This window comes from Hemiscyllium ocellatum, chromosome 39 (assembly GCF_020745735.1).
Source record: "Hemiscyllium ocellatum isolate sHemOce1 chromosome 39, sHemOce1.pat.X.cur, whole genome shotgun sequence".
Lineage (NCBI taxonomy): Eukaryota > Metazoa > Chordata > Chondrichthyes > Orectolobiformes > Hemiscylliidae > Hemiscyllium > Hemiscyllium ocellatum.
This window is the reverse complement of record NC_083439.1, coordinates 18,578,687-18,599,079: the sequence shown is the minus strand read 5'-3', so window position 1 is coordinate 18,599,079 and position 20,393 is coordinate 18,578,687. Positions and strand designations below refer to the sequence as shown.

Genomic DNA, 20,393 nt, shown 5'->3' with positions numbered 1-20,393 from the left:
ACTGCAGCACCTCCATTTTTCTTTAGGAGATTAGACTAGTTTCCTTAAATTTTAGTTGTAACCTAAAAGATCACAGGATGACATCTTGAAATTGATCACTAACTGGCCTTCATTAATGTTGGAGACTGGCAAACTGGCACACAAATAAAGCTCATTTCTTTAAATTTTCTAGTCTCAAATTGTGGATTTTAAATCAATTTTCCTTGACATTTAAATAGATATCAACAGTTTGTAATGTGGGACAAAATTGGAATGAATTGGATGATCCAAAGAATTTCTCACTAGAATGTTGCAGCTAATTTTAAGTTAGTTAATTTCAGTGTCCACTGCTAGTTTTTTTAATACCCCTTCATTGATCAATTGGGAAAGACTTAAAGGCCCATTCAATCTCACATCAACTGTGTGTTTGAACATGTTTTCTAATTTAAAAATCTGTTGGTACTTGTGGGTTAAATGATAGTGTACTGTAAAATGTGTACACTTTAAACATCCTGTTTAGGCTATATGTAATAAATTTAATCTGTAATCCCAGTAAAAGATGTATTTGAAATATACAGTTATAAGCTGTGCAGAGGTACATAATCAGTGCTTGTGGTCAGTGACTTTATTTTAATCAAGTACTTTTTGTCTGCTAATCCTACTACTCCTAGTGATACTGGATTCTGTGACTTGTCCACATGTTCTAGGTCTCCAAATTTGCATCCAGGTAAACTTAAAGTACTAACAGCTGTTCTGAGTAGATGTAGTGGGGTTTTCACCGTAAAGTTTGGCTACCTTTGCATCAATTCAATGTAAGGAAACAAGTGTCATCTCACTTGCCGCCAATATCATCTTGCACTCTAAATTGGAGTGCTGTTTGAAATAACGTGGTTAAATAATTACCTATACTTAAATATTGAGTGATTTTTAAAAAATATATATAAAAGCAATTGCTACAGCAGTCAATGTTATTACCTATACAGAAGTTAGTCTCATTTACAGTGCTATATTAGACTATGCAAAATCAAATTGTTTGGACAGTCACTATAGCAGTCAAAGTTTGTCACAGGAGCCAGATGTTCAGGCCTATTGCAACCAGAGTGCAGTTTGGAGTGTGTTCATCGCACCTAATTTGTAATCTAGTTTACTGATTGACATGTTATGGTGTCAGTGTCCTATCACTGAATGCAAGTTCAGTGCACATCTACAGACCTGGGAAGGTCTGTACAAATGAAGCAAGAGAAAGCCATTCAGCCCACCATAGTGCACCATCTACCTGAGGACATCTATTTCTACTCGTTCCCCATAGCCCTGTGTTCTATAACAAGTTCGTATTGGACCCACTTCCCCCCACACTCCAGACCATAAGTTCCTGTGTATATTCCTTCACGTATTGCCCATCTAATTACAACCTAACAGGGCCTGTCCAAATGTGTAATGTCTGATTCATCTAGCTATTTTTCAATAACCTCTTAAGGTGGGTTATGACACATTTTAAGGCGGAACGGTGGTTCGCTGCAGCCTCACAGCGCTGGGGACCTGGGTTCGATTCCAGCCTCAGGTGCCTGTGTGGGGTTTGCATATTCTCCCCGTGGGTTTCTTCCCACAGTCCAAAGATGTGCAGGTCAGGTGAATTGGCCAAGCTAAATTGCCCATAGCGTTAGGCGTATGAGTTGGAGGGAAATGTGTGGGTTAATTTTCGGAGGGTTGGTGTGGACTTGTTGGGCTAAATGGCCTCTTTCTATACTGCTGGTAATCTAATCATTTTCGCTCAGACACTATCTCTGCGCCACAATAGTCCTCAGTTCATCTGATTTCATTTGAGATCATTAGTATCCGGACAGTATGCCACGACACGAAATGTGCAAATATAAATTTACCTTCTAATTTCGCTCATCGTGTCTCATATATGAATAAGTTGCAGCTGTTTAATACGGCTGCGGTGAGTCATCAGGCCGACTGTATCTGTAAAGTGAGGAGAGTTAGACTAGACTCGAAATCTTCACAGATGTCGAGTTTTTCTGCCGTTTTGCCTTTTTATTCCAGGCTACTCCTGGATGTACCGTTTTCTCTCTCCCCCCCCCCCCCCCCCCCCCCAGATTTAATCGTTTTTGGAGAACGACCACCCATTCCCAGGGAGACATGCAAACATCAACTAGGCAAAAGTGAGGACTGCAAATGCTGGAAAACAGAGTTTAGCCCTACCATTTATCCCTCCACCCTGGAGGCTCCCTGTCTCTATTCCTGATGAAGGGCTTTTGCCCGAAACGTCGATTTTCCAGGTCTTCAGATGCTGCCTGACTTGCTGTGTTTTTTTCAGCACCACTCTGATATAAAAAAATGTAAATAGATCAAACCAGCTCTGAAAATTAACTCGATTACAAGAAATGATTTGGAGATGCCGGTGTTGGACTGGGGTGTACAAAGCTAAAAATCACACAACACCAGGTTAAAGTCCAACAGCTCGTGCTTCCAATTAAACCTGTTGTGTGTGATTTTTCACAAGAGATGTGGAGTGCGAGTTGTTTCTTTGTAAACGTATTTACATTTTTATTTGAAAAATCACATGCGAGCAAGAGATGTGACCTAATTAGTTTTTTAAATTCAAATAGAAAAATACTCCCAGAACAAATTCCGAACGCATCAGTTGCTTGCAAACGTTTGGAAGTGGAGTGGGGTCAATGCAGAGCTTGGTGCAGGCAAGTGAACACGGAGTAACTCTCAGCATGTTGCAGACTCTCTCTCCTCTGCCTTGCATATTTTCCAGAGCTTCCCCGGGACCTAGCGGTGGCGCTGTCTTTCCGGGTAGATTTCTGACACTTGCTGACTGGCTGCTCCCGATGGGAGGCACGTTGAGCTCAGATTTTTTTTCTCTCTACCCACCCTCTCTCATGCAAGAAAGCATCTTTAGGTCTATCTCTCTTGTACCCAGAATGCACAGCCGGGTAGCATTTCAGTAACACAGGTAACATGGCGTTTGATACATTCGGCTGAGATTCCCAGGGACACAGGAAGGCGCTGGGTGCAGTTTTGCTCCGAGGTTCCTTTTGCTCTGGAAAGCCGATGTTTTGTGGGAGCTGACTGAACCCCCCCGACCTTCCCTTTCCGACCGCTGTGCAGTGGGGAGGGAGGCTGGTCCGGACGGTCGCACAGGCACTGACTCGCCCCTCGGGAGAATGGCAGCATCCGAGCTCTTCACCAAGGTAACAGATTTTCACATTTCCAACCCCTCCCTTTGGTTTTGTTCCTTCAGGCCGGTTGCAGATCACCGCGGTGCATCATCCTATTGTCGAGTGGATTGCAAAGAGGGTCAGACTGGGAGGGAGGGAGAAGGAATGAGGGTTTCTATTGAACAATGGATATAGGAGGAGAGACTGGGGGGATGTGGTCCTTATCGCTGCTTATATTCTTGGCTTTGATTTGTGATTCAGTGGTGAGGTAGAGAACAGCTCTGGTGTGATATTCCATCTGGCTGTGTTGGGGTGGAGGGGAAGAGGAGCTACATTCCATTCATTCCACATAATGGAGTTTTTTTCCCCCCAGTAGAAATATAGCGGCTCCGATTTGCCCTAAACCTGTAATTGCTGAGTTTCTCCAGTCCCCCACCCTTCATTGGTGCTGGACGCGGAGAAATTAACCTCCTCTCTCTCTCTCTCCCTCCCTCCCCATTCTCAAAACTCGCTACGTCAAAGAAATGTATCCGAGCTGCTGATTTATTGGCCTAAACAAAAAGAGACACACTGAAAAGCAGGAAGAGAAAAGCGCTTTTTGACTCCGCATCATCGACACTTCCCCTACCAAAGCGCTTGGCACCAGAAATGAATGAACGGCGCTGTGGCTCGGATTAATTTCAACAGCGTTTGACTGAGATGCTCCCAAAGGATTGTCTCGTTCTCTAACACCTCGCTGTGTTGGGTTTGTGTTGGCAGTAAAATGGAGCGGCTCGCCAAGCCATTTCTGGGCCCATTTCTGGAAAACTGAGGGGGGTGGGGAGTGATTGATTCCTGGTGGTCAGCGTCCTCCTGGGATATAAAACCTACTAGGGCTGCTTCCCAGACCAATACTGTCGTATCAAAACTAAATCCTGTGGATGCTGGAGCAACTCAGGAGGTCTGGTAACATCAATGATCGTTCACTCTGTTCTCTCCCTCTCCCCGCAGATGCTGCCAGATTTGCTGAGTTTCTACAGTATTTTCTGGGTGTAGTTCACACTCCGTGCCCCTTCTGTTTCCAGCTCATTTCCTAAAGTATTATTCCTTATATTTCCCTTTAGACAACAGCCAGGTCCATCTATTTATAAATCATTCGTCATTTAATTGCTTGTTTATTGACCTACTCTGTGAAAATGTTTCAGTAACAGTAATAATACCTAACGTGCCTTAGAATATATCTGACGGGAGTAATGCCATCATCATGTCATTAAGTGTCCTGTAGTTCATCATATTCTACAGCGCATTATTCCCAGAAACTAATTCATTCCAACGCATTCAATTTCTTAGTGGATATTTGAGTGTGTACGCCCCTGATGAATTATTTTTACTGATGTAGTCCATTGCAACAATGATTCTTGGGTATTCATGTTATGGCTGGGACTGGATTCAGTGGTGAACATTATAGCATTTACACTGGGAGTTCAGGCAGTAGATGTGACAGTTACCAAATTAGCAAATGAAAGACTGATCTTTATAAATGACTCTTGTTTCTACTGGATTCTATGTACTTTACATTTGGTGAAGTATTTTTTAATATCTGCTCCCCATTGCAATGTAGCAGCCAATCTGGTAATGACCAGCTGATCTGTTTCTGTGATGTTGGTGGGGGATAAATATTGGCCAGGACGCTGATACCATGCTGTCCTTTGAAATTGTCATTGGGATCTTTAGCATGCATTTGAGAGACAGATCAGGCCTCAGATTAACTTCTGATTTCCAGCATTACACTGATTTTACAGTTGACCTGAAGGAGATTTTCTCTGGGTTATGATTTCTGCAGATGTAGGACAACCTCTGATATCTATCTTCTGTCAATATTGCCCACTTATATGAGCAGAGATGATGTGTGGCAGCAGATGAGGCAACTAAAGACATTGTAGTCAGTCTAATCCTGTACTTGCCTCCCACCCCACAAGTACTTTCATTGTAGATGTCTGGATAACAATCATGAGGAAAAGTATGATTGATTTTCTCTTCCTTTCCAACTTTTTGGTTTCCAGCTCACGGCTTAATGTATGAATTTACTGAGTTCTTGGGAGAAGGGGAACATTCTCACAGAGTCATACAGCAGAAACAGACCCTTAGGTCCTACTCATCCATGCCCACCAAATTTCCCAAATTAAACTCCTCCCACTTGTATGTATTTGGCCCATATCCCTGTAAGCCTTTCCTATTCATGTATCTATCCAAATATCTTTTAAATGTTGTAACTGTACCTGTATCTACCACTCTCTCATATGAGTCACCCTCTGCATGAAAAAAAAATGCCCATTGAGTCCCTCTTAACTCTGTTCCCTTAAAGATATGCCCTCTAGGTTTGAACTCTCCCACCCTTATCTATGTCCCTCATGATTTAAAAACCTCTGTAAGGTCACCCCTCAAGCTTCTACGCTTCAGTGAAAGAAGTCCCAGCCTCTCTTTACAACTCAAACCCTCCATTTCCAGCAAAGTCCTGGTAAATCTTTTCTGAACCCTCTCCGGTTTAATAATATCCTTCCTATAGGAGGATGATCAGAACTGTACACAGTATCCCAAAAGTGGCCTCATCAGTGTCCTGTACAATCTCAACATGATGTTCCAATTCCAACGCTCAATGTTCTGAGCTATGTAGGACTTTGCATGTTTTGCTGGTGAGTGCAATGGAAAAAGAAAGTTCCTGCTTGCCAAAATATGGGCTGCCCCAATGAATCATTTTTCTGCTTTAGTCAGTGTGAGCATTTTGTTTTAAAAGAAACAGTTTGGCCTAGTCTAAAGCAAACAGTGAATTTGACTATCCTTTAACTTTGTTCCAGCAATTTATTTTAACTATAGCATCATGTGCACCCTGACTGTCAGTAATTGGAGTTTCTTCAACAATGAGCTGATTCTGGCCACTTTCAGTAATTTACTCTTTTGCTGGAGGACTGTATACTTTTGCTGATGTGTTGGGGTGAAACTGCCCCAAAATCAATTTCACGTGGATATCTTAGGTTTTGAAACTCCAGCTGAATTTAATTCAGTCCCAAGAATGACCATTCTAACTTCCTAGCCCTACACAGCATTTGAATTATTTTCTGAAAGGGATGTACGTTACCATTCTTCCTCCGAAAGTGGCAGAGACAGGGCCATTGAATATTTCCATGGCTGAATTAGGTAGAGACTTGACTAACCAGGGAGTCAAAGAGTACAAGAGGAGAACAGTGGAGTGAGGTCATGCACATTCATACTGAGTGGCAGAGCAAGCTCAAGGGGCCAAATGACCTACTCCTTGCAACAGTAGTAGACTCGCCAACTTTAAGGGTAATGGAACAGTGTAGGTTAGATGGGCTTCAGGTTGGTGTCACAGGTCAGTGCAACTTCGAGGGTCGAAGCGCCTGTAATGTTCTATGTCCCTGTTCTTGGTGTGTGTGTGTGTGTGTGTGTGTGTGTATATGTGTATATACATGCATATGAGTATAATAGATGCATTTCTGATATTTATGAAACTTTGGTGCATTGTGTTTCATGACAGAAGAAGTTAAACTCTATCATAGGATGCCTGATGAATTAATTTTTGATTTTTTCCAAACATTGAAGAAATGTTTAGGAGTCACGTTTAAAAATGTTGATGACTTCCTATGCAAAGTGCATGTCAACGGCCTTGAAAATAAATAGCTTGGTTCGAGGCTAAATGCCATAATTGTATTTGCTGCAAGTCTGAACCAATAATTTAGTTTGTATCATGGTTGATCTAAGTGGAAATAAGTTTTAGTTTTATTCATTCATGGCATTTGGACTTTGCTGGCTGGGCCATTGTCCTTAGCGCTGGTGAACTTTCTTCATGAACCACGACAGTGCTATTAGAGAAGGACTTCTAGGATTTTGACCCAGTGACTTTTAAAGAACTGTCATGCTGTGAACAAATGGGAGTTCATTGAGTAAATTCTCAAAGCTGATGTTTCCAGCTACTTGTTGCATCCTCTTGAAGTTTTGCACTTGTAAATTCGAAATGCACTTTAAAGTTGAGGCCTAATCCACTGATAAATCAAACAATCAGCACATTTGTCAAGTGATATACAAGGTCTGTGATGAACCTGTTTTGATTGTTTCCTGTGCCACTTGCACACTGACAGTAAATTATTTTGTAACATTTGTGAGCCATTGTACAGTGTTCTTTTTGAGTTCTTGTTATTTGTGCCTTGTACCTATACAAACTGATGTTTGAAATGACTGCGGTTATTTTTTTCTTGAATTTTACTTCCTGTGTTTTGTTACATTTTAATGTTGTAGTAATTATTAAAAAATTGTTCATGGGTTGTGAGCATCATGGCGAGGCCATTATTTTATTGCCCATCCCTAATTGTCCTGGAGAAACTGGTGGTGAGCTGTCTTCCTGAACTGCTGCTGTGTGTGTGTGTGTGTGTGTGTGTGTGTGTGTGTGTGCGCGCGCATGTTGGGGAAGTTAATGATGTGGGTGAAGCGGTTCGGACACTCTTATTAATGTTGTTTGTTAATGTAAGGGGGATGCAATGGCCAAGTAGTCTAATCGCTGGACTGTTAATCCAGAGACCCAGATAACGTTCTGAGCACCTGAGTTCAAATTCCGCCTTGGCAGATGGTGGAATTTGAATTCAATAAATATCTGGAATTAAGTATTTAACGATGACCATGAATCCATGTCAGTTGTTGGAAAAGCCCTTCACTAATGTTGTTTAGGGAAGGAAACCTACCTTCCTTACTTGGCCTGGCCTACATGTGACTCTAGACCAACAGCAATCTGGTAGACTCTTAACTGCCCTCTTGGCAATTAGGGATGGGCAATAAATGAGGGTGAGGCCAGCAATACCCTCATCCCGCGAAATCAGTAAAGGGAAAAAAGGGCAAGGGATGCACGGTAAGGGAAGAAATCTGTGAATTTCTGATAAAAGTTTGGATGTTATAATTTCCAGGTCTTGCATTTGTGGTTCTTTTTAAGCATTCTATGTTCTAATGGCATGATAAGTTATTGCATGACTGACCTTTTAGGTGATTTATGAAAATGATAGCAAGCACTTTCACACAGTGAAGTTGCACACTTAAGTCATTGGAAAATAAAGTGTGGGCCTAGACAGTGAATATTGCAACCTACTTGACCACAGAAGTAAAGGTAAAGAATCACAGCTAAGCACAATGCTCTTGCCAAACACCCAGGCCTGCATTTGCAGATGGGATTGTTGTAATGTGATCAGCAATAGGAGTGTTTTCTTAACCTCATTTGACGTTGAATCTAGTTGTATCACTGTCATCACCACTTCATTAATGTCTGCATGCAGTGTATTTAACTGCAGTCATTGGGACTGTTGTTCGTGACTTTTTAACATGCTCCATGTAATATTACAGAGGAATAATTGTACAAATTTTTCTGCTGGCTTTTTCACACATAGTTTTCAATCATCATATAGCTGGGCGCTTTGTGAATGTAATAGGTGTGCCCTTTTGTGGAGGAGGAGAATGTGTGCTCTCCAAGATTCTATATTATTGATACTTTAAGTGGGATATTCTGGGTACGTTGTCAAAAAAGAAAGAAGGTAATGGATTTTAGGTGCAGGGCAGTCGTATCTTTCCGAAAAATAGTTTTGAATGTTATGTTTATGATAGGCAATCCTGTTCTCATTCATTTTCCGCACATCTGTTTAAACATGAATTTTCAGCATTAAGACTAAACTATTCAATATTTGTGATTCCTGAAGAAGGGCTCATGCCCGAAACGTCGATTTTCCTGCTCCTTGGATGCTGCCTGACCTGCTGTGCTTTTCCAGCAACACATTTTCAGCTCTGATCTCTAGCATCTGCAGTCCTCACTTTCTCCTATTCAATATTTGTGGCATTGCAACCAAATCTGATGTCTTTACACATCAAGCATGTGTGCTGATCTGTACGGGTTAATGATTAGTCGAGCTGCTAAAATTAGAAACCGTGACATTGGAGATAAGAAAGCAGAAATTGACTGAGGTGCTGGCTTCTGATCCCTATAGAGATGATGACTGCAAGAAGTAAAGCTAAGATGACCCCATTCAGGGATCATCAGGAATGAGGCCTGTAGAGAGAGGAGGAGAACCTCTTCTCGGTATGCTGTAGAGAGAGGAGGAGACTCACTTTTTTGTCTGGGATGTCCATTACCCTTGGGCTCCCAGGTGGGCAATGGCCACTTGGGTAATGTACTGAAGATCAACAACTGCAGTTGCAACCCAAACCAGAGAGTCAGCTTCTATATAGGCAATAAGGAGCTGTTAATAACGCCCAGTCCCAGCACAATATCTCGTCTGTTTCCCATCAGGGTTGCAATGGTACACAGTGGCTTGTTTAATTCATTTCCTCTCCCTCCTATCCCAGCTGGAGAATTTGAATTTTTGTTTTAGTAATATTTTGAAAAAAGTAAATTATAAAGATGAATAATTTGACAGAAATCCTAGATTAACTTTCAGCACCAGTAAATGTTAATATTTAAATGGAGTGAAGCAGGAAAGGGGGTGTCTTTTATTCACAGAGACTCAGTCTCGATTTGAAGTGGTATTTTTCAGGGTCATTCACTTGCGTAGTACCAGTTGAGCCTATCTTCTGGGACGTGACGTAATCACCAGGCAGGGCTCTTGTGATCTGCTACGAGGCTGAACAGCTTGTGAAATCCTGTCTTTGTCATCACATTGAAGCTCTGAAAGGGTTATGCAAACTTGGTGGTTGGGAACCAGCAAGAGAGCAAAGATAATTCGGCATTTTCTGCAGCACATAATCCTGCTCTTGTCATCTGATGGGCACAAAGCTAAATTTATCATGTCTTTGCAAACAGCCTGTTCCCTTGTGCTCATTTGGATGATGGGAATGTTGTTTTAGGGCTATGTATAAAAGACTTCATTCACCTAGTAATGTGTTCTCTTCTCGCGTCAGGATTGTGACCTTGTTTCCTGTGTGTTTTATGGAGGAGGGGTTATCATGTACTTCAATATTTTACAAGTAAATTGTTCCATTTTATTAGTGAGAAGGCTGCAGTCCACACATCCTCCTTGTGTGTACCTGGCATCTATATAAGCAGAAAATATTCCCAACACACATTACATGATTGAGGGGATTTTCAGATGGATTGGGATTTTGTGTATGTGAAAGTAAGTACTTATTCTGTCATTTTAAGCACAGTCCAAAATATGCTTGGTTTTACAATTGGGTCCACAGTTGGATTTTGTTCAATTGCCAAATTTAATTTAATGTTATCAGAATTCCAATTCTATGTAGCCAGACTGGGAATGAAATTAGGTTCTGAAATGTCAATTGAAGAAAAGGGTATATGGGGAAGATAAATATCACTTGTTTAATATCCAGTTGCTTTGCTGCCCGGATAACAATGATGTGTTGCAGAAGAATCCTCTTTTTTTTTCTGTTTCTCTTTAATTAAAACAACAATAATGTTTGCATTTTCAATCCTAATGTACTCTCCATTGGGTAGAAATCAGACTAAAGGTTGTAGGAATACTTAGTGATTGTAGCAGCAGGCAATGGAGGATAGTTTTCAGAATATGAACAAGCTTGACCAATCTAAAGTTATGTCAGAGGTCTCAAATTTCAATTTATCTACTGTATTTTGATGAAACATTCGACGATGGTCTTGTCTGTTAGTTAGTATTTAACGAGCAACATGGTGGCTAGTGGTTAGTATTGCTGCCTCACAGCGCCAGGGACTGATTCCACCCTCAGTCGACTGTCTGTGTGGAGTTTGTACATTCTCCTCGTATCGGCATGGGTTTCCTCACACAGTCCAAAGATGTACAGGTTAGGTGGATTGGCCATGCTCCATTACCTATAGAGTCCAGGGATATGCAGGCTAGGTGGGTTGGCAATGGGAAATGCAGGGTTAAAGGGATATGATGGAGGGCTGGGACTAGATGTGATGCACTGCAGAGGGTGATTGTGGGCTCGATGGACTGAATGGCCTGTTTCCACACTGTAGGGGGTTCTATGATAATTCTATGCTTTACAGTTTTGTGCACAGTTTTAAAAAGGTGTGGAGTTTTCCTGGTGGTATGGTCATTTCCTCTGTCAGTCGATATAAACTAAAAAAGAAGATCTGGTTATTTGTCTCATTTTGCTTTTGGTTTACACACAGCAAGATCCCACTATCTGCTACATTTTTTTGTACACCAACCGTGATTACATTGCAGCAGCAATTGATTTGGGTATGAAATGGTTAGGAGTATGATCAATTCAAGTTCTGTCTGGCAGCAACAACAGCAAAAAGAAAACACCATTTCACCTTGTATACTGAGTGTGACCATCTTTACAGTCTCAGGGAATCAACACATTGACATTAAAATACTGTGAACCTCTGAGTGGTTGTACATTACTATGGATTTATAAGTGTAGTTTTGGTCTTTACTCCTCCACCAAGGGACTATCCTACACGCCTAACAAAATTGTTAACCTTTTAGTGGACCGACAGTATAGATTGAAAAATGTGTTGCTGGAAAAGCGCAGCAGGTCAGGCAGCATCCAAGGAGCAGAAGGGCTTATGCCCGAAACGTCGACTCTCCTGCTCCTGCGCTTTTCCAGCAACACATTTTCAGCTCTGATCTCCAGCACCTGCAGTCCTCACTTTCTCCTACAGTATAGATTGTCCATATAGATTGCAAAGTTGTATCTATTATCGTACACCTAATACATGAATTTTGGTTATTGTAACTGTAACTGGCAGAGAGATCTGTGTCATCCTTTTTTTTGTAATCTATTTTGACCCTGGCATTGGATGATTTTCCGAAATTCTATCTAGTGGCTTCCAAAGTATGTTAACCAGCAACACCGCCTGTTACGGGACTGTCCGTTGACGGTCCTCCTTTGCTCAGTTGTGTTCAGTGCATTGGTAACTCAGTACTACAGAATTTTCCTGTTGAGGATTAAATTGCATTGATTCCCTCCATTTGTCATTGTTTACTAACTCAATGTAATTGACCTTGTTTGAATCTTTTGGAGCTGAAAATGTGTTGCTGGAAAAGCGCAGCAGGTCAGGCAGCAGTCAAGGCGCAGGAGAGTTGACGTTTCGGACATGAGCCCTTCAGGAATTTCCTGAAGAAGGGCTCATGCTCGAAACGTCGACTCTCCTGTTCCTTGGATGCTGCCTGACCTGCTGCGCTTTTCCAGCATCACATTTTCAGCTCTGATCTCCAGCATCTGCAGTCCTCACTTTCTCCTTGAATCTGTTGGAGGTGACAAACTGATTTGACAGTGACCTTTCCAACAGCGTATTTATAGCACAGGCTTGATGTCAGTGGCAATTGGTTTTGGCTTTGCATTGACATTAAACTTTGGAAATATAAGATTCAAATGTCCTCTATCACCATCACTTCCAAATAATCTAAATTAGCTTTCTTTCCCTTAGATTCTGATCCTGAAGTCAGTCTGCCGGTGTACTATACCTGAAATAAATCCTGGTTTAGTAAATCAACCAATTATAGGGCGAAACCAGAACACAAAGTGCTGGAGAAACTCAGCAGGCCTGGCAGTATCTGTAAAGAGAAACACAGAACATTTAATGTCAGAAAAAGGATTACTGGATTTGAAATGTTGAATCCATTTATCTTGCTTGAGATGCTGCCAGACCTGCTGAGTTTCTCCACTTCCTGTTCTGGTTTCAGATTTCCCGGTCCACAGTTCTTTATTTTGAGGACCAGTGAGTTCAGTTTTTATTCAGGCCTAAAGTTTTCAATGTGAGAAATGCAATACTTCAACCAAACACATTTTTATGTCGAATAGCACATCAAGTTCCTCCCTTTTTTATATAGAGGGTTCCTGACAAATATTCTGAAATTGTATTTATTTAGACATTTCCCTCAAATTTTTATCTGAAATTAGTTTAGATTCCTAAATGTTTGTAAGCGTTGTATATTAAACAGTGTGAAATCAGTGTTGTTGTGTAATGTTTTCATGCAAATATGAAATAAAATGTTGGACATCTGCTTTAAACATTTTGCATATCCACGGGGAATTGTTAATCTTTAATAATTCTACTGAGCTCTGTGTGGTCTGCTTTGCTGTAATAATAAAGGAAACAATGGAGGGTCATTGTTAAGTTACCACTGAAACACTGGATATAGGTTCTCCAGGCAAAAAGTGGTACTCTCTAAGTAAAGCATTTCATTATTAATCATGCTTTGTATTGATCAGGACAACTAGTCTAGTATGTTGTCAAATGGGTGGTCATACTGTTCAAAATTTACAATGGATTGAAAATCATTGTTTCAAGGATAATGTGGGTAGAGAAGTACATGTGAATGTATTTAAGTCCCTTGTCTTCGGACTGCTTTAGAATAGTTTCCATTTTTGTTAGTTTTACAGAGGCACTTTTCTACCCTTTTCCCCCATCTCTCTGTACCCTTGACCCCTCACAACCTTTGGTTCATTGCCATTTTTGTATCTCTGCTTTTCCACACTATTACATTGGGACCTTGCTCCAGCTGTTTATCTTCAACGTGTCTGATCCTAGATGCCATCTGATGGCTAAGGAATCAATTTGTATTCCAGTTATCAGCTATTATTGAATTTGATCTCGACTGCTAAGATCTGTTCCGGCTCCCATCTTGTTTCTTGCAGCATTGCTCAAACTCTAAAGAAAGTGGCAGGATGGTTGGATGAGGGGACAGCACTTGTGGTCTCATATTCTGCCTTTTATATCCTCAGTGTTTCAAAGCACTTTACGACCAATCAGTCCTTTTAAAATGTTGTCACTCCTGTGATGTCAGGGAATCTAGTCACTGATTAGCACTCAGCAAGATCCTGCAAATATCAATTAGATATATGCTCAAATGATCTGTTTTGATAATGTTGGCTTATTTTTTTGTTCAGCAGGATGTGGGCCTCAGTGACTGGAGCCTGTCCTGATAGCCCTTGGGATGTTGGTGGTGTGGTACCTTCTTGGTGGGTTCAGTCCAAGGCTGAGGAGGGGAATATAGGTGGAGGTGTGTGTGTGGGGATAGGTACACCCATACTGCAGTTAAGAAGGGAGTTCCGTGGTTTTCACCCAGTGATGGTGAAGAGGAGCTTGCTGGTACTGGTGTGTCCATGCACCTGCTGCCCTTGTCATTCCAGAGGTCAAGGGTGCAGGTTTGCAAGGTCCTAAATAAGGAGGGTTCAACAATGGCCAAGCCAGAGGGAGATTTCCCTTGGTCTTTGAATGGTACCACTGGAACATGTTTACAGTGAGATGAGAGTACAGAGGTTTATTGCCTCACCCAAAGACACTATATCCTTCAATGTAGCTGCAAGTGCTGCATAGGAAAGTCAACTGAGATTATGTTCCTGTCCTTGAGTGAGACTTGAATTCTCAACCCTCTCATCTGGTTGCAAATGCTCCCACTGAGGCAATATTGACTCATCTCAGGTCTTGAGGATGGACGGGGTTGAATGCAGCTGAATTACAACTTGGGACAGCCTTGGTGAGTTACAAGCAGGTATTGGATCTGAGGTGCAGATGGTTGATTTGTAGAGCATATTTTTAGCAGACTGTGCGTGTGCCATATAAAGTTGATTTTTAACAACTTGAAAAGACATTTAGCATTGTTTTGACCCTTATTCTGTCTTGGTTGATGTATGTCTTGAACCTGTCATTCCCCCTCATCAGGAGAATGTTGTTAAATCATCATTAAACTGTCACCAAAGGTTAACTAACATTTAAATATATATTACCCTGTCCGACCACAGTCTAGGTAGTTAACTGAATTGACCATTTTTAGTCTCCCTTTCAGACTCCCCATGATCACATGAGAATCCTGAAACTAATACTCAGTTTAAACTCTGCCCCTGTGAATCACTTGGGGAATTATATTATAACCTGTTAAAGTTGCTACATAAATGTACATTCTAGTGCACCATGTCACAGCAGTACTTTGGCTAAAACGTGGAGGAACAGTTGTCCTTGAGGATCTCCTGCAACCAGATTTTAAGGTGCTACCTGGGAAATGTACAAGCTGGTCTGAACTCCTCCCAGAGGCTCCAACCTAGGCCCATAATCCGTGATTCTCGGAGATGGAGTGAGTGCGATCACTGGCTCTCATCCTCTCCCTATATTTAAAATAAAGTGTGACCCACCTTTAGCAATCTTCACCAAGATGGGAATAGGGTGCATGTCTGACTGTGTCTTTGTAACTTGGTTATAGAGAATCAGAAACTACACATGGAAGTATACATGGTTTCTAGTACACAACCAGTGTGCTTCAACAATCGTATTTTTCTCTTAATGTATCACAAGGTGCTTTAACAGTGAAACTTCTGGTTTATTGTTTGGGGTTAGTATGTGGAAGTTATCCAAGGCGTGCATTTAGCTATTTTCTGACTGCTGCAAGATATCCAGCTTCTGGTGCTCTTGCTGTGAAATAATGAGTATCTTAAAGCTGTCTAGACAGGATTCCTACCTCATGGAGCACCACACATTCCATTCTTAATCAGGTGTGGTTTGAGTATGACTGTGATCTGGCAAATGGCCATTCTCAACGCTTGGATTCCAATTTGTTTGCCTTACTTGCTTTTTCTAATAAATGCTTGTTTGATGGTTGAGATGGACTTTATGTAGAAATAGCTGTAAGTGTCTGAGACCACTGTATATAGGAATAGGTCATTCAGCCTTTCACCTGCCCAATTAAAGTGCCATCCCTACGACCATAAGACATAGGAGTGGAAGTAAGGCCATTCGGCCCATCGAGTCCACTCCGCCATTCAATCATGGCTGATGGGCATTTCAACTCCACTTACCTGCATTCTCCCCGTAGCCCTTAATTCCTCGTGACATCAAGAATCTATCAATCTCTGCCTATATCCCAAATCAATCCCTATATCCCAGACTCCACCTACTTGCTTTGTTCTGGAGTAGATCACCCCTGGTTCTCTTCACTAAAAGAGGCCAGGCTGTTGTTCTAAGAATACATGGGAGTTCTTTTGGGTCCTGTGTTTTATCCGTCCCTTTTCAACTTACCCCAAGTCTGTTCAAGTGCCTAGTTATCACACTGCTGCTATGTGATCTTGCTGTGCACCAAACATTATTCAGTCCGAATCAGTCAGTGCACATCAAACATAATTCACCGCTCGAGTTGAGCAATTCCGAGTGCATGAAATGCATGATATAGATCCAAGCTTGTTCATTCGGTCTCTCTTGGTGTGTTACTTCTGTTTCTGGATGCTCTGCACTTTCTTTTCCTCATGTACTTTTACCCTTGTTTCTAAATGCAGCAACTTGATTTTCTTTTTAACCTGTTCATGGAATGACAGTATGGTTGGCAAGGCCATCCTGAATTTTCCCCAGGGAGCATAGCGGTGAACCCCTGGAGTCACTGTGGTGAGGTACAGGGCATTCTGGTATTTTGGTCCAGAGATAAAGAAGGAATGATGATACAGGAACAGGAGGAAACCATTTAGCCCCCGAGTCGCTTTTTGCCATTCAACTGAGATTGTGGCTGATCTGTGACTTAATACCTTCAGTTTTAAATGCAAGTATTGCCATTGCAGGAGAGAGTTCTGAGCATGTACTGGACCTTGTATGAAGGCATGCTCCCCAGTTTCACTCTTGAAGCATCTGGCTCTAAGTTTTTAAATTATGTTCCACAGTCTGAGCTACGACGGTGCGTGAATTGGAGTGTGAGTTGGAGGCAGCCCTACACATCTACGCTGCTATGCTAGGTGGTAGATGTTGCAGTTTTCAAATGCTGTTGATGTACTCAGGCACTTGTTGAATTGCATTCTGTTGATGCCCCAATGTGCTGGTGGTGGTGGAAGTTAATGTTTATGCAGCAAGGTGCTGAATGTTTGGAATGGTCTTGAGCTTTGAGTTGGAGTTGCACTCATCTGCTGCGATGTGATCTTGCCTGTGGTGACTATTCTATCTTATTCCTGACTTTTGCCTTGTGGATGGTGGACAAACTTTGGGGAGTCATTGTAGAATTCCTTGCCTCTGGTTCTTATAAACACAGTATTTAGTACTTGGAAGAATTCAGTTCCTCGTCAATGATAATTCCTAGGATGATAGTAGTGAGGGATTCAAAGTTGCCAATAGATTGAATCTCAGAGTTGGTTAAACTCTGTCTCTCTTCTGTCTCTCTCCTATCTCTCTTCTGTCTTTCTTCTGTCTGTCTGTCTGTGTCTCTCTCTCTCTCTCTCTCTCTCTCTCTCTCTCTCTCTCTGTCTCTCTTTCTGCCTCTCTCTCTCTCTCTTGTCATCCCCTTTGGTAATATTTTCTTGTCTTGAGGGCCAATATGTTTGGATTTAAAAAACGTTTATTTTTATGTAATTTTCTGCACTGTTGTTATATGTTGCGCATTCTGTTTAAAAAAAAAACTATACTCCCACTGTATATTGTTCCTGCACTGGCCTTTGACAATTTTATTCTGCAAACCATTTATATAAATACAACATTGCACTGAAAATTTACTGAACACAATTTATCTCTAGGCTTTGTCATTGGCAGTGGTTATGTTTCCTTTTTGAAATCATCAAAAGGTGAAATGATTGGGAGAACAGATCTTTTAGGCATAGTTGATGGGAGCTGCAAAGTTATTTTCCAGTCACAGTGCTAGTTATTAAATTTTTTTAAAGAAAAGTGGAAAATAAAATGAAGCACTCACATTAGGAGAATCTATTTCTTTTGGAAAGCGAATCAATAACTAGTGCAAATATATTCAGGAAAATGGAAGAGACAGAAGTGAGACCGGGAAAACTATTTTTTTATAAATACAGTTGTCATCATTTGGAATGTGCTGTCTTAAAGGGTGATGCAAGTCTGATTCAGTAGTAATTTTCAAAGGGGAATTGGCTGTAGCTATATACTTATCGGGGAGAAAATTGGAACTGCATGGGTTTGAGTTCATTGTTTTTTCAAAGAACCAGCATAGGCACTGAATGATGAACTATGAAACGTTTGAAAAGAATATTTCAAAAGGCATGGGATAAGGGCAGAATGTCTCCGCAAATGAAATTGTCTACATTCTATGATTTTGAGATGTGCATTCTGCTTTAATTTCAACCATAAGAAATGAAAAGCAATCAGTTAATTCTGCTGCACGTGTCTCTGGCGCATCACTGAGCACTGTTCAAATGTTTCACTAAACCAGTAATGGCCAAACAGCACAGTGTATCAAACAGGTATGTTGGGGATATCCTGTTGTTTAATTACTTGTGGCAATGCAGCAGTAAAATGCAGATTCTGCTGCCATTTAATGCATTTGACAAAGATTTTTAATGAATATGTGCATAGGGAGTGTTGCAACATTTTGTTGAAGTGAAGTGAATGCATGGTTCACTTTACTCAAGTGTTGAGATTTACCTGGATTCCTGTTGGCCTGTGTAAGATTGAGTTAAGTTTCTGAATTGAGGTGTAGGGAAAGATTAACCAGAAAGGAGTACATTTTTGCAGCAGAATTTATTGCCTGTTATTCTTTGAATTCCAAATATTTTGGTTTGTGTTATACTTGTGGCATATGTGAGTGCAGTTGTCATTCGTATATACCTGCATGAAACCATGATTGCATATCTGAAATAATTATTGGTTGCAGAGTGAATTGACATATTGTGTGGCCTTGCTAAAAATGTCTCCTGAATATAAGCTTCTTTCCCTTTGGCTATTTGTTCCTAGTCAGAATGTATTTCAATAGTTTATGCACTCGGTGAGGAATTCATGTGGTTGCTGTAGGAAATAGAGGTAAAGGTGCAGCTTGATGCTAAAGATTGGATTATATCAATGGTTTTCTCCCTGTGCGTTGAGCCATTCTGTATGAAGTCGGCATTGAATATAGACTTGGTGACCAGTATTCAAGGGAAAAGAAAGACACTCATTTAATTAACATGTTTCATGACCACACTGGGCACTTTCTGGCCAATGACATACTTTTGAAGTGTAATCTGAGAATCATTGCAGCAAATTTAAAATATGGCAAGCTCTCACAATTAGCAACGTGATTTTCAAATATTTATCAATGGAATGAGGTGTTTGCTGACTAGACTACCATTAATTGCCCAGATTATTGTGGGCCTGGAGTCGCATATAGGTCAGACCAGGAAAGAGTGGCAGGTTTCCCTCCATGAAGATGTTAATTAGTGAGTAAGATGGATTTTTGTAACAATTGATAGTAATTATATGGGTGCCATGAGTCTAACACTTTTATCTTTTAAAAAATATATATGTCATGATCTGTTGGGTTGGAATTGGAACCCTGCCTCTAGGAACATCAGGGAGAAAGTGAGGACTGCAGATGCTGGAGATCAGAGCTGAAAATGTGTTGCTGGAAAAGCGCAGCAGGTCAGGCAGCATCCAAGGAGCAGGAGAGACGATGTTTCGGGCATGAGCTCCTGAAGAAGGGCTCATGCCCGAAACGTCAATTCTCCTGCTCCTTGGATGCTGCCTGACCTGCTGCGCTTTTCCAGCAACACATTTTTCAGCTCTAGGAACATCAGACTGGCCTCTGGATTACTAGTTCAGTGACATTACTACTATGACACTGTCTTCCCAGGGCTATATATTTGGATTTTTTGTGAAGGAGGTGTTGGTTAAGAGAGAAACATTGGCCATGAAATGGGAGCCAGCTCCCTTGCTATTCTTTGAGCACAAGACATAGGATCATTTATTTTCACCTGAGCAGGGATCTGGGACACCGGTTAACTGAAAGATGCTACCTCTGCCAGTGCAGCACCCCATTGGTACTGCTAGAGGACCTGGAACGTTGTGACTCAGAGGCAGGTATTCTACCAGCAGGGCTGCAGCAGCCAGTAAGAAAGGGGGAGGTGTTCCAAGTTGCTCTGATTCAGCCAAAGAATGGCCAGTGTGTTGTACCTTGACTTCCAATCTGACTAAAACAAAATGGGTTTTAAATGAGAGAGACCTGTGCCATGTGATTCCATATTCTTGGTGTTCAAGTATCAGTAATCTCCCTTTCTGAAATGCTCGGAAAGCTGGCCCAAATTTAATAGGCTGAAAGAAACTAGGCCATGATAAGGGGTTAGATCTCATGGTGAGAAATGCGAATGATACACTGCATACATCATAGGACTAGATGCAATACCACATGATTTTAAATGAAGTTAATGTTTTCCTGTTTCTCAGCAGACATGGTTAACATTCTTTAGCAGCATGATGAGAGTAAGAATATGCATAAAGCAGAGACTGGTCCAGCATTGACGCAGATTGGTTTTGTTTCTAACAATCTGCTGGTAAAGTTGCCTTTCTGCACTTCTACAGAGCTATGCTAT

General features: G+C 41.3%; 1 protein-coding gene across 1 annotated transcript in view; it reads left to right on the top strand.

Moving 5' to 3' along the window:
- Positions 1-2,658: 2,658 nt before the first annotated feature.
- The window catches only part of LOC132834339 (unconventional myosin-Va-like), a 202,041-nt gene continuing 184,306 nt past the window's right edge, over positions 2,659-20,393 (top strand). The window contains exon 1 of the mRNA XM_060853108.1: positions 2,659-3,182. Coding sequence (XP_060709091.1) covers positions 3,156-3,182 — 27 coding nt within the window. The 5' untranslated portion in view covers positions 2,659-3,155. The remainder of the gene's footprint in view (positions 3,183-20,393) is intronic.